The 25,442-nt window shown below is 44.5% G+C and overlaps 3 protein-coding genes across 7 annotated transcripts in view; 1 reads left to right on the top strand and 2 right to left on the bottom strand.

Moving 5' to 3' along the window:
* Positions 1 to 1,873: 1,873 nt before the first annotated feature.
* Positions 1,874 to 14,711, bottom strand: LOC144129021 (putative protein phosphatase 2C T23F11.1). Of its 3 annotated transcripts, XM_077662892.1 has the most exons (9): positions 14,656 to 14,711; positions 14,480 to 14,553; positions 13,580 to 13,687; positions 12,993 to 13,142; positions 10,591 to 10,656; positions 8,463 to 8,678; positions 6,205 to 6,288; positions 4,763 to 4,908; positions 1,874 to 3,722 (listed from the first exon to the last, which is right to left on the bottom strand). In XM_077662892.1, exons 3-9 carry the CDS (start codon positions 13,680 to 13,682, stop codon positions 3,321 to 3,323), a joined length of 1,167 nt encoding a protein of 388 aa, XP_077519018.1. In that variant the 5' UTR covers positions 13,683 to 13,687; positions 14,480 to 14,553; positions 14,656 to 14,711; the 3' UTR covers positions 1,874 to 3,320. The 3 variants fall into 3 exon arrangements, with proteins under 3 accessions (XP_077519018.1, XP_077519017.1, XP_077519019.1); XM_077662891.1 differs by having other exon boundaries at positions 14,480 to 14,686; XM_077662893.1 differs by lacking the exon at positions 14,656 to 14,711 and having other exon boundaries at positions 14,223 to 14,488.
* Positions 14,712 to 18,344: 3,633 nt separating this feature from the next.
* Positions 18,345 to 19,007, top strand: LOC144129020 (small integral membrane protein 20-like). The gene is made up of 3 exons (XM_077662889.1): positions 18,345 to 18,598; positions 18,660 to 18,716; positions 18,798 to 19,007. The coding sequence occupies exons 1-3, from the start codon at positions 18,481 to 18,483 to the stop codon at positions 18,833 to 18,835; spliced, it is 213 nt and encodes a 70-aa protein (XP_077519015.1). The 5' UTR covers positions 18,345 to 18,480; the 3' UTR covers positions 18,836 to 19,007.
* The window catches only part of LOC144129019 (uncharacterized), a 37,107-nt gene continuing 30,283 nt past the window's right edge, over positions 18,619 to 25,442 (bottom strand). The window contains exons 18-21 of one of the 3 annotated variants that reach the window (XR_013313854.1): positions 24,381 to 24,545; positions 22,785 to 22,961; positions 19,420 to 19,979; positions 18,619 to 19,353 (exon numbers count right to left, since the gene is read on the bottom strand). Coding sequence is in view for 2 of the 3 variants with exons in the window: in XM_077662888.1 (XP_077519014.1) it covers positions 19,524 to 19,979; positions 22,785 to 22,961; positions 24,381 to 24,545 (798 nt within the window). In the remaining variant the exon portion in view is untranslated. Of the gene's footprint in view, positions 19,980 to 22,784; positions 22,962 to 24,380; positions 24,546 to 25,442 lie in introns of all 3 variants that reach the window. The other 2 variants (XM_077662888.1, XM_077662887.1) reach the window with 2 other exon arrangements.

Here is a 25,442-nt window from a genome sequence, read left to right as displayed (position 1 = left end):
TGCGCTGGATTCTTTTAAATTCTTGTGCACAAAATACTGGCTTAATCGAGAGAAAACACCGCTCACAGGGTAGAATATTATTGCCTAATTTGTTTGAAATCTAAATAAACATCGGTACTTGCCTGTATTGGGTGGAATTACCGAGAAACTGCTTTTGGCTACGAGTAGATTTTGCAGACGCGAGCCAAGCAGCCGGTCTCACAGGCTGCGCCATGTGCCGTATGAACATGCAACTCATAAGCGACAACTTTTTAATTAGTGTGTACAGTGCTGTTGGTGTCACATTTTCACTGCGGTATTTAGTTTCAGAAGCATTCATGTTCCTTGAGATATTAATTCCGGTGGGCAGACGAATCTCATCTCCGAAGAGAGCGCACTTCTCGCATCCACCGAGCAGAGACGTTCCCCTTGCCCTCCGGTAGATGGCGCAGCCTGTGAGACCAACTGCTTGGCTCGTGTTTGCAAAATCTGTACTCGTAGTCGAAAATAGTTTCTTGCTAATTCCACCAAATACAGGCAGATACCGATATTTATTTAGATTTCAAATAACTTAGGCAATAATAATCTACCTTGTGAGCGGTGTTTGCTCTCGATTAGGCCAGTATTTTGCGCACAGGAATTTTTAAAAATCCGGCACATAGAAACGCAACTCCCTGTATATTAACCAAGCTAGGTACGAAAACTCTAGCGCTTATAATTTTTTCCTGTGACTAGCTTCTTCGTGTCGGCAATGTTTTTTGAAGCCTTCACCTACCACTGTTGGCAGGTGAGAAAATGAAGAGGTCGTAAATGCCCCTCAAAGGGGGGAGAGGGGCTGGAAGGTGGCTGCACCCATAAGAACCCAGAGGTTTGCATATACAGGATCCAAAATAGTCCATTCTTAAAAGGGGAGCCTGGTCTTGAAAAAAATCTTCAGGGAACTTGTATTTTTGTGTGCTGATTCTGAATATGTCATTTAATTTTATGTAAAACAATTCCTGAGCACTCATGTAATTGTTGTGCAAGTTTTTCGTGAAGAGCTTTGAAGAAAATTTTCGGCAGGAAAATTGCTGAAATGTGTGTGTTATGGGTTCTCTTGACATAAAGGAATGCAAGAAGGGTAAAATTGTCTTCCTGTCTATCATAGAACTTGAGTTACAGGATTTTGAAGTCGTCACTTCAGAAATGCAAAAAGCTTATTCCTGTTTCTTTGAAGTGGCAGCTTCAATACCCTATAACTTAATTTCTGTTACACGCAGAATGCAGGATGGCAATTTTACCTTTATTGCATTCCTTAATGTCTAAAGAACCCATAACATACATTTCAGCAAGTTTCCTGCAGAAAATTTTCGTTAAAACTCAGTACGAAAAACTTTGATAACAATTACATAAGTGCTCAAGGACGTGTTTTACATGAAATTAAATGACATATTTGGAATCGGCACGCAAAAATACATGCTCTCTGAAGATTTCATAATTGTGAAAATATTGTTTTCAAGACCAGGCTCCCCACTTAACTCCCAATTTCTTGGCAATAAATGTCATTTGCAGCCAAATAATCAACAGCTACCAAAGACCAAAATGAAATGAATATCGGTGTTTGAGGAAAGGAAATGACACAGTAACTGTCTTGCATAACTCTGTGGAGGATAAAGGAGGGAGTGAAATAAGGAAGAAAGAGGTGCAGTAGCGGAGGGTTTAACGTGTACCGACATCCCCCAGCACATGGCCGCCTTTTGAGTTTCGTCTCCATCGAACCCGGGTACTCTGGCTCAGTAGCCGAGTGCCTAACAAAAGACCAAACTATCGAATTTCACAAAGGACCGAAGTTGCAGTTGTTCCCAGTGAATCTGCTATGCCACGTTGTAGGCACCAGGGGAAAAACAAAAACAGCTCATTCAGTCACATTTTTATTAGTATGCCTATGAAGACTCATAAAAGACAGAACACCACAAAAGCAAGTGAGAGGTTTTCATTCAGTACATAAAAAGTAAGCACCACGTATAGAAAACAACCCCCATCGACTGCCCAGGCCTCATCATAGCACTCATTGAGAAAAGGATCGAATGAAGTAAACTAGCTTCATATTCGACAAGCAAGATACTGAGTTACCAAAAGATGACAAAATAAGCTAAGTCTGTCCATTTCTCACTTCCACATAAAATGAGGCCGCCCAGTGCTTAATGATCCCAAAGGAGAAGAAGGGGAGGAAAAATATTGAATAACCAATTCTGGGACTCTCGGGATATTTACAACTGACTGCGTTGAGTAACACTGTTGCTCGCTCATATAAAACATGTGCTTATATACAGGTATGTATACTTTTTTCTGTCTCCAGGTAACAGAACAACAGGCACGCTTGGACCAAGCTGATGTACTTTTATCTACATTACACGAGGAACACGATGGCAAAAAATAAGAATGTTCAGGCCTATATCAGAGACTGCTCTTTAAACATATGGTGCCTGCTACTGAACAACAATAACAAACAACAATGAAATGTGCTGGCACCATGCAGCAGCAGCTCCAGGTCGAAATTTAATCGCACTTCCTCTCTCATGCTTCAGAGTTCACCAAGGGCATGCACTTTGTCACAGTGCTTGTCACACTGGCAAAAAAAAAAAAAAAATAGTCTAGGGTGCTAGCCAGTCAGTCTTGCAAGTGCTGTGCACGTGACGAAACAGAATGCCTTCGATCCCAAACAATCTGTAGCAGAGCCTGTTTTAAGCTGTCTTGTCACAAGCGCTCACTGTGGCCACTGCTTAGGCAGTGGACAAAGCATGGCTACCCACAGAGGTGGAGACTCATTTGCTTCAATGCATGGGAGGGCATGGATTTGTTGTGTGGCATTCTTTAAACGTTGGAATCGCTGAATGCACACCAGACAGCTCGATCAGCAATTTCTTTTTCGCTGCCACAGCTTGCTGTTGATGACTTTGAAAAAGGAAGGCAATGAATGTAACATGAATGAGACACTTGCATTGCACAGATTGCTAAGCCTGTGGTGACGTCCTCCAGCCCTCACTTTGCACAAGAGAGACAGCGAGAAAAGTAAAAAAAGAAAAATTAAGAGCAGTGTCAAAAAGGGGTGAAATGCTGTGCCTGGTGCAGTTATGCACAGTTCGCTTTTTACTATTTTCTCGTCAAACTGCTGTCACTACGACAGCAGAGAAAGCCAGCCTCGCCTGCTGTCCCTCCATCCTGTCCTGATGCACGTGTACAGCACACACTCCATCCCTTTTAGGCACAAGCCGGAGATTTAAGGAAGGAAGAAGAAAAAAAATTGTGAAGCGCAGGGAGGACAGCTTTCCTAAGTGTTCCACAGTGAGTGCCACTACACATCACGCCACCGCCATCTCGCCACCACTCTCCCTGAGGGGCGCAGACGATGAAGGTGGAGTAGGTGGCGACGGAGGCACAGGCGTTGTCTGTTCCTCGGGTGTCGTCGTCTGCTCCTGTGGCATCGGCTTGCTCTCTTCGGCTGTGTCTCCCTGCCTGTGTGCGTCCATTTGAAGCTCGCCTCCAAGTGGCGCTGTGACTTCATGGTCAAAGTGGTAGCCTTCACGAGGGCTTGCGGGCGGCGACGGTGGACACGGAAGCGGTGGCCGTGCACAGCGGCGTGCCAGCTCTTCATACGGGGCACCATTGAGCAAGCAGACCAGCACTACTGTCATGTTGTCACAGCCTAGGCCCCCCATTTGGCAATCAGGTGCCAGGCAACGGGTCATCAGTTCTTCACAAATCTGAAAAAAATAATTAAAAAAACCTAATAACCTTTCAGGGCATGGGTGACAAAAAAAATGCTTCAGTTCACTAATGAGAGAAATGCATTCCTCCTAGTACTTCACTGCGGCAGATATCACACATGTGTGACCCAATCATCTGCTGATGTCACTGTGTATAAGAGGAGTATATTAATGACCACTTGTACTCATTGCTGCTAATAACAGTTCTGCGCTAACCAATACAACACAAATCAAAACCTGCTGTTAAGTGACACAATCTTGTTCTGCTCAAGTTTGTGCATTGGCTTGTTTCCTGCATTTGTGACAATGCACTAACATGCCACACTGCTGCATGCCCCATTGCATATCATGCTAAGAAAGGAGGGTAGCGGAACTGTCATTTCACGAAATTCCTGCCCTGCCGACACCAGCCTCACACGGAAGTGCTTAATCGTTACATGGCTCAACAGTTGACAGCCAACACTGTGTTGTGCTACACCAAGCAAACGGATGGTGATGTGGAAAAGGTGTTGCGCCATTTTAATTACGAGGGCTACCCACTGCACCTGCAGCCGAAGATGAGAAACGAAAGAAGTGCCACAAGCACAGTGAAGTGTGTGCTTTGGAGAGGCCATCAACTGCATCACAGGCACCATTGGATGAAGACGAGTGGATGAAGCTGCATCCGCTGAAAGGGTCTTTCACCGCAAAAGCCCACATAGCCCAAGTGTGCCAATGGCAAGAAATCTTGCCAACTTGCAACAGAACACAACTATGGCTCAAGTTTTTATTGAGATGCCTTGCGATTTTTGGCTTTACAAGTACTAATGAGGAAACGTCAACTGCCCATTCAGCCTTTGCTTAAGGAGAGCGATTATAGGGGCACTGCTTGCTTACAAATGACCATCAGGAGCATACAGTTCAGCACATCATTGCATCAAGAGCCTCCCATCTTTGCCACATGCAAATTACCAATGGCGGGAGCCACAACACCACTGGCAAGGCGCGCGTGCGAAGTGCACAGACCGCAGATCATTCCAGTAAGAAGTATATCTCACCTGCTCCGGTTCCATCTTGGCAGCTATCCGTGCACGCACAAATTCAACCACTTCTTCATTGGAAAGTACATCCCAAATCCCATCACAGGCCAGCAATAGAAACTCGTGGTCGGGTGTAAGATCCTTCACAATGACATCAGGATAAGCTAGAAACATCAAACGTACAGCATGCTTAAAAAGAGCTACAAAATGGAACATGCGAACAATATGCCCCCTTCACCACAGAATTAAAGGAGAACGTGGCATTCAAACTGTGCAAAAATTTTTCTAAAAATAAAAATAGCTGCTCGTATGACTCAATCTTCATGCTCTATCAAAGTTTCATTGCTGAAAACTAGCAGGAAGCACTAAAAAAAAAATTGTTTCATCAAAGGCCGTGAGTGGTATAGGGTGCCTCTAGAACTGGCAGGGTTAGTGCGGGAGCCGATGGAACGGCGTTGCTTTTGCTATCTGCTAGCTATGTTTGCTCGTCTCACATCATACTTGTTTTTCCTTCCGACTTGGTGGCTCTCAATTTCAGTGATCGATGCTTCTTCGAAAACAAGCACAGAACAACTCATTATGATGGCAGCTGCAAGTGAAAGCCACCAAAAGCCAAGAACAGTAAGAACGTCTCTTTGAGGTCTGCTGCGAGAATGTATTGCTGCAGGCATCACAGACATTTTTCCGAGCACTTCAGGATCTGCTGGCTATGCATCTGTGTAAAGTGGCTTGATTGGAGTTGGAAACCACGCCGCGGATGTCATGGAAGCGCTGCCAGGCTCTTCGGGAGCAACTGCTGTCGTGCAACAATCGACTACATCAGAAACCTTCTATAGTCAAGTTGCTGAGACCAGCCAAGATCCTTACTATATCAGTTGTTTGCAATGGCATGGCAGTGCAGTCTAGTAAATATATCTTCCATCGTGTTCATATAGTTATCACATTTTTGTTTTTTGTGAAAGTACTGCATTTATACGAATACAACGAATATCCTCTTGTGGTCGAGTGTCGTGAATTTGCAACAAAGAGCTCCTGCCTCAAGCTGGAATGCACAAAGAACAATACCACAGTTTCAGAAAATATTTCAAGCTGTCTGGCAACAGCATAAAAGCAAAGTGTCACCTCATGCCTCATAAACGAATTCTAGACACGACTGTTTGTATGGAAGAAACACTGCAGTAGCCCCACTTATTTTCTTCCACTTTCATCGTCACCGCAGAAATGTTGCAAGCAGACGAGTTGCGTAAAAAAAAAGGCAGGAGCTGGGACGTTTAATTCGATAATAGAGAAATCGGCTGCACGGGACAATAAATCAAAGTTTCTAAGAATGCTGGAAGAGTGTAGATTGAGTTCTCGCGATAAAAAGATGACTTCAGATTTCTCTTTAGTGCGCCTTTAAGCAAAAGGTTTCTCAGACATCGAACAGCAATAAAAAGTCAACAGAAAAGAAAAAATCCTACCAGTCACGATCTGCTCTTCTGGAGACTTTTTCTCATTCTTCTTGAAGACGAAATCACCAAGGGCCCGTGAGAGAGCCAGGTTACCTATGAGAAAAAATTTGACATGTGAAGTCTTGATGAGACTATGCAGCCCTCTCCCTGTAAACAAACGAAGCAATGACAAGAACAAGCATGGCATGGCAGGCCAAAACAACACTCTGGTCTCCCCATTTGCCCCTCTACAGTTCACGTGCAGCTGACAAGCAAATTGCTGACATTTCTGATACTACATAAAATAGACCGAAAATTTTTGCAGCAGGATGACGGGTGATCCAATACCTATCGATCTTTTGCTTTTCTTACCCTCGTTGCAAACAAGTTTCAGGGACCCTTTAAATGCATGCATGGCAGAGCGCATACTTAAGCCAAATTTTGAATCATAGCCACGTGAGAGTACCATATATACCCACACAACGAACCCACTAGCACAAAGCCCATCACCCACTTTTGTACTAGATTTTTTTTTTTTGCCCCCAGTTTTCGCACCGTCCGGCAGCGCAGACCTTGGCAGCATGCCAATAACATTAGGGCATGTTCATCTTTTGAAGAGAGCTCCTGCGCAAATGTCTTGAGCGGCTCGAAATAAGCCACATACTGCTGGCATCTGGTGGCTAGGAAGACAACTAGTCTCGTGCATTTGTCATGTTGCTGCCGATTGCTGCAGAGCTCTATCTCCTGAACGCCTTAAAGGTTGTGCAGATGCTTTACAAGGTACTGGGCAATTTGTTTCACTATTCCTAACAGGGCAAAGCATTTTGCACAAAACCTGGTCTCTAAGACATCAGGATGTCACCAGTACATACAGTCGAGCCCACATATAACGGCCCCACTTAAGATGAACTTTCGCTTATAACGAACGAGACGTGCACGACCGTCAAAATATACATTGTTTCAATGGCACAAAATCACACGTATAACGAACACCATTAAGCCCTGATGATCGGTTACAGCGAATGGACGGCGTAAACCCGCCGCCGCGATGCGAGACAGCCTGCTTCCGACCCCTTTGTGCACCCGGCGCGCGGCATGTTTTCCCGAGACTCATCGCAGGCCAACTGCCCGCCCCATTTCATGTCGCTCTCAAGCGAGCTACCCTTTCCGCTTCGCGGCGCCTTCCAACATAGCCCTCCCGCCCCTCCTCGCAACTCCGCTCCCCTCTCCTCACTCTTGCAAATCCGCGCGTGGCCTCCGCGATCAACAGCGCCGCCGCCGGTGCCGATCGCGGAGGCCACGCTCTGTGAAGCAGGCCTTCCGTGGGAGCCAAGAAGTGGCTGCACTGACGCTCACGGGCGCCCCTCATAAGTCTCTCCGCTGGCGCTGTGCGTCTGTATCTTTAGCTTGATTGGCATGATTGCCGCCTGTGCACATTGCACGTCTACCCCAAAGCGCACTTTTGTCACTCTTGTTGCGGTGCAAACGTTTCGATGGCATCGTTCCAATCACGGGCCCTGGTTGTAATTCAGGATGGCAGATGGGAACACCGTGCCCATTTCCATTGTATTCAGCGTTAGAGATGATGAAAGAGGCCTGGGTGGAGGTGACGGCCACTGGCGAGCGGAACTGCTTCCGCAAGGCCGGCTTCGTCGACACAGTGTCTGATGCCAAGCCTGATGCTTCGGAAGATGACCAGCTCAGCGGCGATTTGTGGCAGCGCGTCGTCGACTCCAACATGGGGGGTCACGAAATTGGTTGGAATGATTTTATTTCTGTCAATGACGATGCCGACACTGCGGAACCGTGCACGGACGAGGGCATCGTTTCTGAAGTGCGGGACGAGTGTGACGCAGAGGAATGAAACTTCGGAGCCAGCAGCAGTAAGCGTGCCTGTAGCAATGAGCTACATAGAGAGCCTCAGACAGCTTGTCTATGCCAAGGGCCTCGGCGATAGCACGCTTCTGGTTTAAATAAACTGGAAACCTCCTTCATCAGATCTGCGCTGCAGAAACAGACGTCCATCACGGACTTTTTCGGGAAGAAAAAAAAATTGTGTTGACAAGCAACTGTCTTTAAAGCTGCGGTCCACTTACTACAAACTTCGGGATATAACGAACGGACGCCGCGTGACACTCATGTTCGTTATAAGTGGGCTCCACTGTATGCCTTTATCAGCATGTCATGTTCTTGACATGCTGGCCATTTCATGCATCTCATGCTAACAACAGTTACTTGGCTAATACACTAAAATGTAAAAAAAAATGAAAAAATCATAAGAAACGGACCATTCACACGGTTGAACTCTACCCAACCACCAGCTGCAATGATGCGCCTGGTCTCCAATTCGTTGCTTGGTTTGTGGTCGAAAGAGAGCTGCTGCACGTGGCCGCCAACAGATGCGATGGCCCGCGAGTCACCAACATTGCCGCAATAGATGCGCCCACCTTTCAAGAGCACCACGACAGCTGTGGTGCCTGCCAACTCATCTTTCATGGTGTCATCTGCAGGAGAGCGCAACAAGATTAACTTAAAAGCAGCACTATTTCAGATCAAATGAGCATGACATGTCATTTTTATGACACCACCTCCCAAGCATTTGGCAAATAAAAAAAAACAATGAAAATGAAACCACTACACCAGAAATCAGATGGGCCGTATGTTGCAATTATCAACAGCTGGCAGCACCATGCATTCTTTATGCTATGAGGCCTTCACAGTAGTGTCGCTAATATGACCTTTTAATATAGACTACGCGAATTATGGACAGTTTTTCTGGGGACCAAACTTTTTCAACGCATTTACGCCTTGTTAACATGAAAACTCGCTGTCCGGACAATGGACAAGAGTAAAAATGCACAGTGCCCACTGAGACCGACATATTTTTCTCTCGTTAATATGGACGGTAATGAAAACAGAATCTCTACTGCCCCAGCCAGGTGTTTCAATTTCTGCATTTTTTGTGCAGGACACTGGGGAAATGCAGTAAAAAGTTGAAATGGCTGTGTGATGGCCCTTTTCTACTGTGGTGAGCGCGCTGTTCCATTTTCCATATTGCATGAATGACTCTGATGTAAACTCCTTGTACAGCTTGTGCAACGTAGAAAGCCACCATCAGCAGCTGTCAGCCATCTGAGTGCCAATACATAGATTAAAGCTGCGAACTGGGCGAGTTGGTATTGATTCATATTTGAACAGCGCAATAAAACAACGGGACACAATGAAGAAAGGACACCACAAGCGCTGTTTTCAAAGAGGGGAGCCCACCGTACTAGAAATTACATTCATTAAAGCTGCGAACTGGGCGAGTTGGTATTGATTCATATTTGAACAGCGCAATAAAACAACGGGACACAACGAAGAAAGGACACCACAAGCGCTGAATTGTGTCCCGTTGTTTTATTGCGCTGTTCAAATATGAGCCAATACATAGTAACAGTTAGTGCGATGTGAACAGATATAGTAGCAGCTAGATCATTTAGCCATGAGACGTCTTCAAGCATACCACAGATCACTAGGCGCGTCAAGCTGCACCCCATTATTTCCAGCACAATGGCGACCAGAATAATGGGCTTGTAGCTCGCAAAACCGCGTCTAACTTGAAGTTCATTGGCCATCAGCATCCACAGCAGCCGACCGTAACCATAGCGTTTTTTTCCCCCCTTCACAATTCGTTGTTACAGACAACTCGCTCTATGGGCAGTTTTGCTCGGGAACTAAAGTGTCCAAATTAACGAGGCACAACTGTATTTTATTTATTCATTTATTTATTTACAGATACTGCGATCCACACAAGAGATTTCAGCAGGGTAGAAATACATCATTAAAAAAAAGGAGAAGGAGGAAAAGAAAGAAAAACCTGAACAAAAACAAGTTTTCTCGTGACATGCTAGCCTATTTGTTTAGAAAAAGCACAAATGGCCCTGACAGCTTGTGCTTGGCTTGCACATCTGAACAGGGGCAGATTTATAGGGAGGAGGGAGGCAGGACATAACTGAGCAGATATGACTCAGAAAATCATGGCCACAGTGCTGGATTGCAACACCTGCAACCTCAGCACTAGTCTTTTCAAAAACATTTTTTGCAAAAGCATGCTTTTCAGTCAACACAACACACAACTACTGGAATAAACAATTTTTGGCGTGAGAGGGATCAGGGGCCTTTTCAAGCTAGCATATGTGAGCCATTTTAAAGGCAATAATAGTCAGATCCATTCTTTTCCTGATTTAAAAAAAACTAACTTACAGATGAAGAAAAAAAAACAATAAATTTGAAACAAAGCAAAAGCACTACAGAAAAGCTTGCCATAAAAATCACACTGAAAAGTATACGTGTTCAAAAACAGCTCCAATTAACGACATTTACCTCTACAAATGTACTAAATGGGCATCAATGGCAAACAAGATAGCATCTTACCCTTAAGCATATCCGAGTCCACTTCCAGAAAGCCTTTTTTTATGGCATCAACCACATCTCCTCTTTCTGCGCATGACAAAAAACATTCAGAGTGAGAAAATACACGAAACAGTACTACACAGCACCCTATAATGATGAAATCTACCTGTACAAGAAAGCATGAAATCCCCTGAGCACCAGCAAATTGAGAGGCTAAGCAGAGCATCGGTACAAGCGTTACAAGAAGAAAACACACAGTTTGACTTTTTCAGATCATGAACTAGGCTTCTTTGCAGGTGTATGCTTAGAAGAACAATCCAAGAAATATTGCACCACCTTAGTCTGCTAGTCCATTCACGCACTGTGTAGCTGCCCTGACACACAGGAAAAACTATACTCCCATCATTTAGCTAAGTAATTTAGGGAGGCTTAATAGAGGTTTGCAGACCCTTAATATCTCACTGATACCAAAAGGCCTACAGGTTCCCTTTCATAACAGCCACTACAAGGTAAAGCAATGAATCTCTCCACTGTAGCTACCCAGTCCACATAGGCAACAATCATTCCTTTGGGCAGACTTCTCACAGATTTAGTTTCCCTTTAACAATCGACTACAGCTGGATACAACTCAAGAACAAAGCGGTAAGTGCCCTTCAAAACAGGCACTCCAGCCAATCGCATTGACCGATTTTCATGAGGTTGCAGTTAATGCATGCTTAATCTCTAGTAGCCCTAGTGTGACAGGGGATTAAAACCGTGGTTTAACAGCAACATCATGAAAATCAGTTGACATGACTGGCTGGAAGGCCTCCTTTGAGGGGCACTTGCCGCTTCGTTTTAGAGTCGTACCAGACTACAGCTACAGCAAAAATTATAAAAATGTGATCGCCATGCATAGAAAACAAGATACTGAATGCAAATCCCCACATGAAATGGTGAATCATTCACAAAGGCTGAATTCACGTTAGCTTTCCCTTCAGAACGTTAGCTTTACACAATAGACGTTCAAGTAACTAGTCATCACGCTGTATCCCCTTTCCCCCTCAGCAGGTTCATTAGTCACTTCATATTTTTCACTCCATACATGTATAAGCAGCAGTACAGTTTATGCACATTAAAATAGAGTTGACAGCTCATGCAACAGTTGCGAATAAATAGTTTGCATTGTAACCAAGCATATGCAAGCTATGCTGTGCAATAATGTCAAGTACACATATTATGCCCAGTATAATGACAAGATCAACAGACAAATTGCAATGAAGCACGTGCAGGAATTTGTTGTACAATCGACCCACATAGCAGGAATGTCAGAAAAAAAGGATACAAAAATGACTAGCAGCCAACTGTTGGTTTAATTTTCAGTGAATGCGCAGAGCATGCATGCAGATTAACTAGAATGTGGCAGTTTTCCATCCATTCAACCCATACTGCTCAAGCCATGAACATAATTCTGAGCTGCAGTAGAAGTGCAAGCCGTGACACAAGCCTAGTGCTATGATGAAACAGTTCATAAGTATAATGCACTCTCCAGTGTCCCTTATTCATCAATGAAAGCAATCGTGTACTTCATGTTATGACATGAAAAGACATATCTAAAGCACATAAGGAAGTGATTATGCATTGATTCAAATCGCAGACTGGAGTAATGCATGAAGTGCATTTATGTGTCGTTCCAGGCTGGCAGCACATGAAAGCTAGAAGCAAAAAGTAACCTCTGGCACTTATTTTGACACCTTTCAAAAACTTGTTACCCTGTATGTATAACATATTTGCACAAGCTCGGGTTCTGCACAGTGACTGCACCATGAGGACTGCTTTGGACAGTAATGCGTCCGGCACCAGTCCTTGCTTAACTCATACAGCAGAAATGGAAAACCACAGGCGCCACAAAGACTAGCTCTCAGGAAAGCAGACTCAACTAGCTGAGTGCACTAACTAACATCACCATCTGCTAAAAAAAAGACAAGTCAAGCTAGTACGAATGACAAATATATTACAATGCAAAACAGACTTTACAGCACAGTCTTTATGCAAAATTTTAACGTAAACAAGCTGGCCACTAGGAAGAAAACCTTCTTCAAGTACAAAGGCTACAGTACAATCATTAGCAGGCTTGTCCAGAGAGCTGGAGCAGTGTGTTACAAAGCAAACAAAAGTGAAATCGACTCAGCTGCTCTATAACTGGTACAGCGCAATTGCCATGGAAAATTGTGTGCCTATGTTGCTTCACTCCAGCGTAAGAACTGTCGTTAGAACTGAATACCTGCTTAAAAATTTCACTTCCTCGTGTGACAGGGCGGCATTTGAGCCCTCTGGAGAGCCATGCTGATGACTGTACAAGGAAACTAATTTCCAACTTGCTCGATTCTTTCTAACAAGATTTTTTGACAAACACCATCAAAATTTATAAAAAATCTGCTTACGATATGATGGCTGAGAGACAATCTTGCGATGAACATGACTTCCTGCGTACTGCGCCACCTTTGCTCCTCCATGACCATCATAGACAGCAAAAAATGCAGCATCTTTATCCTCAGAGAGGCTCAGAAGATGTGTATGCGCATCTTCCATGTCTGGTTAGTGACAAGTCAAGGATTTCTCAAGGACAGGGTGGGGATCAATGGACAGTGTTACATGTGTTGGTTGCTTCAGATGGTAATGAGAGGGGGTCTTAAGTTCCAAAGGGTACACAAACATTGCAGGTTCATGGTTCTGTGGCACTGACAGCATGAAAAAAAAATGCAACAAAACTGATGTTTGCTGCACTCGATATAGTCACAGCAAAACACAGAAAGGAAGCAAAATCGTAAGTCAAATTTTTGTGAGGACAACTGCAGCCCAAAATTAAAACATCCAATTTCTTGCAACTTGAAGAAAAGTGCCCTAATAAGTCCAAGAGAGCCAGCAACGCGCAAAGGCAGCGATGCGATGATGCAAGACCACTAGGAAATGCGGCCAAATTTGACAAGAACTCGTAGGTCAAGCATGAAACTAGAACCGTAAAGGATACTTATACGCCATCCCTGCATGCACGAAGCTCCCACTTTCACTTGGTCGTTCATGCAACTTGACGTCTCTTTCGCGGTCACCGGCTCCGAAAGTGTTTGGCCCATAATGCCTGAAAGCAAGGCAGTGAACATTGCTAGTTACGCGGCGTGTGGGCTAATATAAAACACATAACGCTGCCTGTCCGCGGATATAATCTGTGGTTTCATGAACGCGATACTCAATTCTTATGTCAGTCAGGGCAGCGTTTGCATTCCCGATCTGCGCAGGTAATGCGTGGATAGGATTATTATTCCGCTAATTCACCTATCTGGGGACCGTGCTCGTGCCGCGCTGCGGTTGACAAAAAAGGGCCTCTCTAAGCGGCCTTCTTATTCAACCTCCTACTACTAACAGCGTCGCCAACAGCTTACGCAAGCTTCTAAGCGTCACGCCGAAGTTAACCGGTTTACAGAGGCAGGCCACTGTGGCTCTCAAACGTGCATTTGTTTATCACGCACCACGGAGCCCTTATATCCGCTCACCCATTCGTCTCAAAATCCTAGGCCTATTGCTCGTTACAACTTACAAATTGCCGTCGCTGTCGACCGCACGTTCTTAAATTGTCACCCCGTAACGCGATCAAACGAAAGAGAGAAAAGCAATACCGGGAGCACCGATAGCCACCACACGATAAATTCAATGGGCGTGCTGCGCTGCGCACATCGAACGATAACTTGGGATGCCCGTACGCCGATCGTAGGACACCGAGTCGTCTTCGCACCAAACTACGGCGAAACTAGAGATACTTAAGGCTATTTACATGACGACAAAAAATTCAGAAACCGCTTCCCGGCCTTGAAGAAACGGAAAATTCGATACAAACAATATGCCACACTCGACGGGTGCATCGCAATGCGCTTACCTTCTCTTCGGGCGCGTAGCTCGGCTCGGCTGCTCGCTGCAACGGCGCGCGTTTTTTTTCAGCACGGGATCATTCTGGCCGCGGAGAGATAATCGCCAGGGGCAGAGTCAAAATTTATCCCTCAACATGCGTGTTTTTGTCTTTAATTAATCAGCGATTCATTCGCAGATACTTGCCTGCTCGCCGTTCACGCACTTTAGTTGACACAATATCCTCCAGGGGCGCTTCCCTTCGAGACGGAGGATGGAGGATGGCATCCACTACGGTGGTGCCACTGGCAAGAAGGTGGGTAGTAGGATAGGTCGCCAGGCAACAGCTTTTTTGGGGGGACCCAGAGCTCTGAAGGAACCAGTGTAGAGAAGGAAGAATTAAGATCAAACGGACAATGGAACCATAGGGGAAGAAAGAGACGCAAGCGCCAGGGCCAAGTTAATTCAGATATAGGTTTCATTAACATGCAAGGTGGCAGGAATAGACTGAAATGGGAGGAAATAGAAGAACAGTTAAGACAGGAGGAATTAATGGTATATGGTTTAGCGGAAACACATCTTAGAGACATGGAGCAACCACCCTGTAACCCAGACTACGCATGGGAATATTGCAATAGAACCGAGGGCAGCAGAAAGGGAGGTGGAATTGGGGCATTCATTCATAAAAGTATGAATTTTCAAAGGGTTAAACTGGGATGCAGGGAACATTTATGGCTAAAAGGAACAGTGGCAGGCAAGCAAACACTCCTTGGCTTTGTATACCTGTGGACAGGGGTTAATGCCAAAGAGGAAAACAGGAAAATGTTAGAATGTATTGCAAGCGACATTGATGAGCTAGGAGGACAGGGCGAGATAATTATATTAGGCGACATGAATGCACACATAGAAGACCTGGATGGGTACACGGATTCGACAGGAAGCATGCTGCAGGACATGTGTGACAGGCATGATTTAGTTGTATGCAACAGCACCGAGAAGTGTGAAGGGCTCATAACATGGGAGGCGGGGAGTCTGCACTCGACGATAGATTATGCACTAATGTCACAGAGGATGTATAACAGATTAGGGGTAATGAGCATAGATGAAGATGGTTCCAGAAGTCTAGGTAGTGACCACAAGCGTATCAAGTTGAGCTTCAGAAGAAAAAGCAATGTAGGACTGAATCAAGATAAACAATCAGGGGGAAATTTTTACTCAGAAAAGCAATTGGAAGTAGCAGCCAAACAAATCGAGAAAGTAATTTTTGAGGATAGTGAAACAGAATGGACTTATACCAAATTAACTCGATTACTGGAGCTAGAGCTAGCTAAGGTGGGAGTAAAGCTAAAAGGGAAAAGATGCAAACCCAAGAGTTGGTGGGATGAGGAGGTCAAGAGGGCAATAGAAAAGCGCAAGGAAGCATCCAGGGAACACAGATATTCCAAGAAGAGGGGGGAACCAAAACCCGAAGTAGACAGAAAATGGGATACCTTCATAAAGTGTAGAAGGGACGCATCCTATTTGATTAATGAGAAAATTAGAAGAAAGGGTGCCCAATGGATGTCAGAAGTAAATAAAAAGGATAGAAAAGCAGCCCAAAAATTCTGGAAACATCTAAATGCAATGAGTAATAAAACTAGGCTAGAACAAAGGTTTATTGTTACAGATGAGGGTATTCGACTAGAAGGGGATGAAGCAATAAAACACATAGGAACAAGGATGACGGAAAAATTTTCAGCACAGCACGTGGTACATAATTTATCGAAGGAGGATAGACCGGTTACAGCAATAGCTTCACTTGAGCAAGGAGAGTGGGAAAGGGCAGAGAAGAAGGTTCCTACTGGCACATCAACAGGACCAGATGGTATCCCGATTATGTTGATAAAGAAGTTAGGACCAAAATCCAAGCAAACATTAATACAGGTAGTGAACAAAATGATAGTGGATGAGAAAGTCCCCGATGAATGGCGATTAAGTAGAATGAACATGATATATAAGGGAAAGGGGGACAAAGCAGACGTAAGTAACTATCGCCCCATAACAGTGACGTCTGTGGTTTACAGGGTGGTGATGCAAATTATAAAGGATAGACTGCAGGCTTGGGTGGAGAACGAGGGGGTGCTAGGGGAACTACAGAATGGGTTCCGGAAACAAAGGAGGTTGGAGGACAATCTATTTTCATTGACACAGTGTATAGAAATTGCGGAAAAGGAACATAGGCCCTTATTGCTAGCATTTCTGGATATTAGGGGAGCCTATGACAACGTTACTCAGGAGCATTTGTGGGACATATTGGGCACATTGGATGTGGAAAATGGAGTAATTAATCTTTTAAAAGATATATATAGAGGTAACAGAGTGCTCATAAAATGGGAAAAAAATGTATCAGGGCCTGTAGAGATACAGCGGGGGCTTAGACAAGGATGTCCTCTGTCCCCTTTGTTGTTCATGTTGTACCTGCAAGGTTTGGAGGCCAAGCTAGAGGGGAGCGGACTAGGTTTCAACCTATCTTTTTTCAAGCAAGGGGAATTGATTAAACAGACATTACCGGGACTAATATATGCGGACGATATAGTGATAATGGCTGACAACAAGGAAGACCTGCAGAAGTTGTTAGACATATGCAGTACAGAGGGAGATAGATTAGGCTTCAAGTATAGTAAGGAAAAATCTGCAGTCATGACATTTAATGAAGAGGGCGGCGAGCATAGAATACAGGAGTTCGTGCTAAAGGTAGTGAATGAGTACAAGTATCTTGGGGTGTGGATAAATAACAGTGTTGAGTATCTGACAGAGCATGAAAAATATGTAATGAATAAAGCTAGTAGGAATGCAGCTGTCATGAAAAATAGGGCACTGTGGAATTACAATAGGTATGAGGTGGTAAGAGGGATCTGGAAAGGGGTGATGGTCCCTAGCCTGACCTTCGGGAATGCGGTCCTGTGTATGAGGCCAGATGTTCAAGCAAGGCTGGAAATTAGGCAACGGGGAGTAGGGAGGTTAGCTTTGGGAGCACATGGCAATACACCAAATCAGGGGGTACAGGGTGATATGGGATGGGCGTCTTTCGAGAGCAGAGAGGCTAGCAGTAAGATAGCATTTGAGGAACGATTGAGAAGGATGGAGGAAAACCGGTGGGCTAGGAAAGTTTTCAGATACCTGTATATAAAGAATGTTGACACGAAATGGAGAAAGCGAACTAGAAAATTGACAAGCAAATATCTGGACAGCAGTAAGGGGGCAAATCAGCAATTATCGGTTAAGAAAAATGTTAAAGGAACAGAGAGAGCTTTGTGGAAAACAGGGATGCTGACGAAATCGGCACTAGAAACATACCGGACCTTTAAACAGGAAATTGTCAAAGAAAATATCTATGACAATTGTAGGGGAAGTTCTTTGTTGTTTGAGGCCAGGACTGGAGTTTTGCGGACTAAGAAGTATAGAGTCAGGTACCAGGAGATAGACACTTTGTGCATTGCGTGCGGAGAGGAGGAGGAAACGGCTGAACACTTGATACTTTTCTGTAAAGGGCTTCACCCTACAGTGGAAGGCAGCGGAGCTGACTTACCCAAGGCATTGGGGTTTAGGGATAGTGATGGGAAAGTGGATTTTAAGAGGTTAGAAGTAACCAAGCGAAGGTTATCTGATTGGTGGCTAAAAGCAAGACAGGAGTAAAATTTCACAAGACATGGCTAGGTGGCTTGAGCCACCGCCCGATGTAAAGGGTTCAGCCGTATCCATCCATCCATCCATCCATCAATCAAAAAAAGAAAAACATAAAAGCAGTCCTTTTCGTTCTTCGAACAGTCAAAATAATGTTCAGGTAGGAAAGCAGCCAAGTGAGGGCCCACCCGGTCAACGCTTAATTTTGGCCCACTTGTTTATGTTTGCCGCAACGGAAAAGCCGCTACGGAGAAAGCCAAAGAAAGCTGCCATCGCAAGTCGAGGCGCGGGCAGTGCACGGAGCACGAACTGTTGCATGTGTTCGCGGGTGTAGTTGAGCACTTTTAATTGTGGACTAGCGTTGTTGAAATGAAGCCACCGCCGAAAGGATTACACATGGGCTTTATTCTTGGAGGGTTCGTGGCAGCAGTCGGTGTGGCGTTGTATCCGATCGCCATTCACCCATTCTTGCACGTCGATGAGTATAGTAAGACATAGACTGGTGACTGCAACGGAACAATTCGGCTTTAATGCACTTTCTTTTTCAGAACAAATCCAGCAAGAGACAAGAAAAGGCATTGATCAAGAGTCGGTACAGCCTGGAGGTAACGTTATATATATATATTTTTTCTCGGCCACAAGAATCTTGCCGCGGGCTCGTAATTACACGGATACGTTCTCCGCAGGAATGAAAGTTTGGTCTGACCCTTTTGGACGAAAATGAAGTCGTCCTCTGCTAAGACACCCGTTCAAGCACTCAAGTGTCTACGGGTAGAAAACGCTGAAAGTAAGACAGATGCGAGACGTTCTCGTGTGTGGCATTAGCATGCTGCATTAACGTAGTAAATCCATTTAATGAACTACGGACAGTGTGAATAAACCATCTGCGAAGAAAACGTCGTGCTTTGGACCTTTGTCAGCCAACCACACAACACGACATATAAAGAACAGGACCACCTATTGTATATTCTACATATACATATATGCTGCAGTCCCGTAAGCTTAGTCAACTAGGCACCACAGTCAAAACGAGTTTGCTTGAAAGGTAGTTTTTACAACTAATCGCAAGTTTGATATTAGTAATGTGATGTAAAAATCTCAAAATTACTGCCATGAGAGCCTATTTAGCTTGAAAACTGCAATGCTCCTTCTATGATGAACGTAAACACGTACAGCGCTACAGAGTAACTCGCACTGCTCGCAAGAAGTATGCGTGTGATGCTGTGTCAGGTACTGCTGAAACTAGTTTTGAGTTGACAGGATGTCGCACAACTTCAGTGACAAAACTAAACCAGTGGCTATTTGCACACGCCATTAGATCAACATGAGGTGTTGCACTACATTCCAAGTACACAACATTCTCTGAGCACCATACATGAGGAACTTGTGAAACCTTGTGACAAAGTTTTGTCTTAGTCAAGGTCCATTTGTGGGCTGTCTTCTACAGAGTCGACTTGTGGGCAGCCTTTGACAGTCGGTGTTCCGAGACTGCGAAAAGGCATTTTTGCCTTGGTAGAGGGTGGAGTTGCCAGCAATGGTATTGGTTCCAAAGCAGTATACCGTTCCAAAATTGCTATTCTTGAGCGGATGTTCTTTGACAGGGCCTCAGCAGGTGAACCTGGCTCCACTTGAACCCTCCTCTTTGGCAGCAAAAGTCCATCACAGTCAGACATATCGGATTTCTTTAGCTGAGCTGGAGTGCCCAAAGGAGCAGCAGGCATCCGGACAATGTTGCTATTGGGTGTTGCAACAGATGCAAGCTTTGTAGGCAGTGGAGTAGCGCAGCGAGGCCTTGGGAGGCTCGGACTGACGATGTGCATGGGGGCCTGCAGTCTGGCTAAAGCAGCAGCTGTGAAGCCTGATGGATTCTGCACAAAGACATCACGCAAAAATAGTCATTACACTATTGACTCTCCACATAAACTTAAATCCAAGTTGCTTGCCGATACAACCACTTCTGCTGCATAATACTCATCTAAAGGCCCTTGACACCTCTCGCATTTTGAAAGAAGCCAGGAGGATAAATAAGTAGTCGACTGAAAGAAACAACATAAAATGTGATAGATTACAGTACGCAAGGCTGGACCATGCATACTTTCAGGCAGCCTTTGAAAGGTCCATGTCCTGGGAAATTAAGATGCATGGTAGCACAGCTATATTTAATTGAACATGGCCATGTAGATGCCTTAACCTCTTAAGGGCTAATTAAAAAAAGAAAGGTACCAAAATGGCTCATTTGTTTTATGACTTGAAATACTTCAATAAGATGTTTAAAGCCCAAAAATATCTGTGAGAACATTTTACGGCAGAGAACGTCTTGTTAGCCATTAAGTATTGTCTTCAGACTCATTGTCGTTTAGAGTCGCATCACTATCTTCTTCACTTTAGGAATAAACTTGAAGCCGACACTTTCGTCGCTTGCGTTATCATCCGACGGATAGCACTCTTCCGCAATATAATGCCGCATGGATGATACCATGTTTATTTGAAAGTGCTAGAAAATTTCGTGTTAACAGGGTGAGCCTCAACACGCAAGGAACGCCTTATGCCATCTAGTGTGAAAACTCTCCTTCAATAAAAGTGCGGATGAAAGAATGGGTGCTGCCGTCCATGTTTTAAATGTAAAAACACCATTTGACGAGCAACTAAAGCCACTTAGAAAGCAGTGAAACACCAATGACGAGGTAAGCTCGCCATAAGCAAAAAAGTGGCGATCCCTCTTGACAAGCTGATGTCATCACAAGCTCTTAAGGCGTTAACCCAAATCAATGTTCATGGTTAAGGAGGGTAGCTTTAGGTGAAGAAGGATATTGGCAACGGCTATGCAGGTTAACATTTCTATAGCATGGAAAGAGCGCTTGTTTGCTGTCTGACACAGAAACCCTTAAATGCTTTATGCAAAACAAAGTACAATACGGGCGTGAACACAGGTCTGCATTGGCAAAGTGGCATAAAACCACACATGTTATTTAATCCTTGATCCAATAAATTTAAGTCTCCCTGAAGCCTCCTCTGCATTTAATTGAAATTTAAGACGCGAGGTATTCATTCTACACACCTACCCAGAGCTGCTCACAAGCCTTTAGGAAAGGCAGCTTCTCGCAGGCGTAACCAAGTCTGTAAGAGCACCTATACAAGCATCTTTTCCTTGAATAATACAAACTAGCCACAATGGACAACTTCCTGATGAGTGTAACTCTATTTTATTATCAGTGCGCTGGCACTTATGTAGTGACCATTCCTGTATTTCGCCATTGTGTGTATGTCTGAACCCGTTTTTGTGGCAGGCTGCTCACCTGCCCACCGGTTGGTGGGCAACCTGATCACCGTGCCAGGTGGCAGCTCACTTATTCTAGAAAGGCTGCTCGGAAAGAGCAACCTGGGTTGCAACCCAAGCCAAGCAAACCAAGTCCCACTGATGGCAGCACCTGCCATAGAAGGGCACCAGGAGTGGCGGGAAGATTCCCAGGGACCTAAGAATGTAGAGAATGACCAATTCCACATATATAGACATTACCCCATTATTGCTATCCGAACAACTTCCAACCGGGAACACTGGATCTGAACACCGGAGCCAAAGGGAAAACTGAACTGCTAGCGCACCTAATTCACATCTGGCTTAACTACACATCACTTTTTTGTTTTACTTTACAATTAAAGTGCTCAACGTCAAACTGGACACCTGGCTTCATTATAGCCCTTAATAAATGAAGAATCTTTTGCATTGCAAGATGCACAATGTAACCCTTAGACGGCTAGAAACCACAGCAGTACAGCGGAGTGTCCAGCACTCACATATATACACACAGAATATTGGTGCTGTTAACGCTGAAGCATTACGCAAGGAGCAAGCATTTATTTGCGCTCCTTGCACCTGGTGTACACTGGCCCTTACACAATTTGCACGCACTGATTTATTTTTTAGAGCCGAACATATGCAAAAGAATTTAAGCGGCAGAAATAGCTAGCCGGCAATTCCTCACCTTACTTAATACTGTGATTTGGGCAATTTGGTCATGATTCATGGTTGAACAGCATGGAAAGATGGGGCAACAGGGAGAGCACACAAAACAAGTGCTTGTTTTGTGTGCTCACCATGTTGTCCTGTCTTTCAATGCTGTTAAGTCACAAATCCAAAGCTTACAAATGTTTGCACAGTGCAGTGCACAGACTTGTCAAGAAGCTTTAGAATTACAGGCGCAGCCCAGTCACTTGGCAACAGCTGCCCTCGGCAAAGATGAGGTTTGCTGTCTTTTAAAGATGTAGAATTTAAATATGGAGACTGGTCTAAACCAAGGCCTTGCCTTACATATAAGACGCTCTTGAATAGTTCTGCACTAGCAGGTGCTGGTACTGAATAATAATGACATTCTTAAGGCATTTCGCCTTCCGTTCCACTGCTACCAGTGCCAAGTTACAAGTGTCTTTACACAAAGAATGAATGCCATTACTGAGGTCGATTGATCTCTCTCTTTCTGTGCACATATTTAAGACAACACATCAGCAGCTGCTTTTCTGTTGGTTTCTTGTCATAGGTTCCTCCATGCAGTTTGTGGAGCCTCTTAGTACTGAGAGTGATTGAATTTAAAAAAAAAATCAGAACTGAAGATTTCCCTTCTCTGTCAGTGTTCTCGTATTTTTGCTGGGAAGTGAAGAAACGCTTTCCCCCAAACCTGTATGGCTGCCTTGAGAGCGGACAGGGCGCGCTGAAGGTCGTTGCCTGCCGGTGAAGTTGTCACCACCGAGAACTCTGTCGTCTCCAGAGTGGCAAGTCTGTCTGCACTCCCCGGCCTCAGGGTGACGTCTGTTGCTGAGAGAAACTCGTCCTTCCGGATGTTGCCTTCCAGGGCCTGTGCATTTACAAAGCACTCAAGAGGTTCACAGATGCACAGCATGTGCGTATGTGAATAAGGTTCTGGTTTTTATTTGCTGATGAAAGTTCCCTAATGCGATTGAAATGAAGGCCATTGTTTCCCAAGTGGGCTTGTGTTGGAAATGTATACAAGCCCAGTGCATACACTAGTATAAACCAGTGACTATAATAAAGTAAATATGATGTAGGGAGTTAGGGGGAGGAAGAAGCTGCTGTTTATAGATTGAGTAGAAGGTGGGGCAGACTGCACTTTTAGTACGGGGGGCCTTAACCCATCTCTCCTGCTAAGTCCCTGCTGTACAGCATCATTCCTTCACTCCTTACCATGGTTTGCCTAGACTGTGCCACAGTGCTTACATTTGTGGAACAAGTATTCAAACTTGGCATTCAGACAAGTACTCAGACATAAAATACAGTTGCAGGTACACAAACACAGAATGAGAAAGCTTACTGTAGATTATTATATAAAGAAACAAGCAGTAACCTTTTCATTATATTTTGTAGGCATACTAATGAAATGTGCACACCTTATGAAGTTGCTACTGAATTTCTAAAGTTTCATTGCACCCAGTGACTCAATTTGCATTTCCCTGATAGGTATCCAGAGATGGTTGACTCATCTCCAATACAAAAACTCTTTGTGGAGCTTGTGAAGTCAAATGGCACATTGACATCTGAATGGCATGAGGCCTGATGCAAGATTCTAAATTTGGCTTACGGCAACCTTTTTTTCACTTGTGCAATGAATGACTTCATGAGCGCACAAGAGTAACAGGCAAATAGTTCATTGAGCCATCGGCACGCGTGTTGCTGATGGAAGTAAGTTTCAACATGAAACAAGTCCAGTTGACCTTGTATTTTCACATATGTAAACTTCATACCGTGATAAGAAAAACGTAAACAAAATGGCTGCACGAGTCTGAACAGCAGAAAAGTTTTTAGTCTGCAATTGGCTTGTAAATGGGCCCACAGTCTAATAAGAAATATAGTTTTCAGTAACACTACCAAGTGGTGCGAAATAAAATTTAGTGGAAAAATTGCAACAATTAATCATGAATGGTTGCTTGTTATTCATAAATTCGTTATGAAGAAGCTTACCAAAGCTTTTATGCACAACAGGAAGCGAAGGCAAGCAAAAGCACTTAAAAGTTGCGGTAAAAGGTTTGAACATAAAAATGACACCCACCCCATCACTTTCATACAGGACTCCTGACTTTTCAGAAAAAAAAACGTGCCAAGCATGCGCATTGTTTCCAGTCATCTTGTTAGACTTCGCAGAATAGGTGTCTAGATTACAATGGCCAAATTTTGCTTAGATTCTAGCTAGCTACACAACCTAATTCCTGAATATGAAGCAATAGGTATTAATGTCTGCAGGACAGAAGAGGAGCCTCACCACTGGTTTCTTGTCGAGGACCAGTTGAACGAAGTTGAATCTCGCATCCGTCAGTGTCAGCACAGTGCCTTCCTTCTGTTGGCCGACGCGAAGCACCAGGCCCACTATGTCCACTGCTCGACCCTGTGAGCCACTCTCTGTGAGCAGCACAGGAAAACTGGTCACCTGCAATCCAAAATAATGCCTCGTTGCCACGGGCTGAAATTTTGTTTTAAATGGTTTTAGCGCGCTATCATAAGTGGCTATTACCTGCATTTATATATATCAACCTGGCCACCATGTCAGGCGGCAGCTCATTTAATCATGAGAGACTGCTTGGGAAGAGCACAACCTAGATCGCATCCAAGCCAAGCAATTTAAGTCCAACCGACAGGAGTAGCTGCCATAGAAGGGCAGTGGCGCACCGCCTGACACCACTGCGCCAGGAGTGGTACGAGGACTCGCAGGGATCTATGAATGTAGAGAATGACTAATTCCGCATATATGGAATTTTAACCCATTATCACTATCCGAACAACTGCCATCTGTGAACACTGGACCTAAACACTGGAACCGTAGAGAAAACTGAACTGCTAGCGCACCTAATTCGAATTTGGCCTAACTATGCAAATAGACTGTCATTTTTTATGCACCTGGTGTTAACGGCCCCAAAACCACCAATTCAAACAAACCAGATGTTTGAATTAAAAGGAGTCGACTGTGTTGTGAGCGAGTAGGCTGCTGTTAGAAGGCAGATGGCACAGGAGTAGTATCGAAGTTGCAATGGAACAGAGTTGTAAAGGTGCCCAATCCCACTTCCCTAATTTTCGCTGTGCACCTTCGGTAATTTTGTCAACTAGATCGCACCAGCAAAGTCATCACACATTGAAGAAGTGAACTCTATTCGTCTTGTTCAGAAAGTAGGACTGAGAGGAGTGTGTCTCTTTGCAAATTCCTAGCTAAGCTAATTAAGGCTGGGCTTTGTGCTTATCATCATCAGCCTGACTGTGCCCACTGCAGGGCGAAGGCCTCTTCTATGTCTCTCCAATTAACCCTGTCCTTTGCCAGCTGCGGCCACCGTAT

The sequence above is a fragment of the Amblyomma americanum genome, chromosome 4, assembly GCF_052857255.1.
Source record: "Amblyomma americanum isolate KBUSLIRL-KWMA chromosome 4, ASM5285725v1, whole genome shotgun sequence".
Classification (NCBI taxonomy): Eukaryota; Metazoa; Arthropoda; class Arachnida; order Ixodida; family Ixodidae; genus Amblyomma; species Amblyomma americanum.
Note: the sequence above shows the minus strand (reverse complement) of the source record. Positions and strands in the feature narration are given on the sequence as shown.

Bases quoted from the DNA above. Each gene is read 5' to 3' on its own strand.
- LOC144129020 (XM_077662889.1), top strand. From the start codon at position 18,481: ATGAAGCCACCGCCGAAAGGATTACACATGGGCTTTATTCTTGGAGGG. The intron at 18,599-18,659 runs GTAAGACATAGA...TTTCTTTTTCAG, and splicing joins CTTGCACGTCGATGAGTATA to AACAAATCCAGCAAGAGACA. The intron at 18,717-18,797 runs GTAACGTTATAT...CGTTCTCCGCAG, and splicing joins AGAGTCGGTACAGCCTGGAG to GAATGAAAGTTTGGTCTGAC.
- LOC144129021 (XM_077662892.1), bottom strand. From the start codon at position 13,682: ATGGGCCAAACACTTTCGGAGCCGGTGACCGCGAAAGAGACGTCAAGT. The intron at 13,143-13,579 runs GTATCCTTTACG...GTCACTAACCAG, and splicing joins CATGCAGGGATGGCGTATAA to ACATGGAAGATGCGCATACA. The intron at 8,679-10,590 runs GTAAGATGCTAT...GCTCTCCTGCAG, and splicing joins GGACTCGGATATGCTTAAGG to ATGACACCATGAAAGATGAG.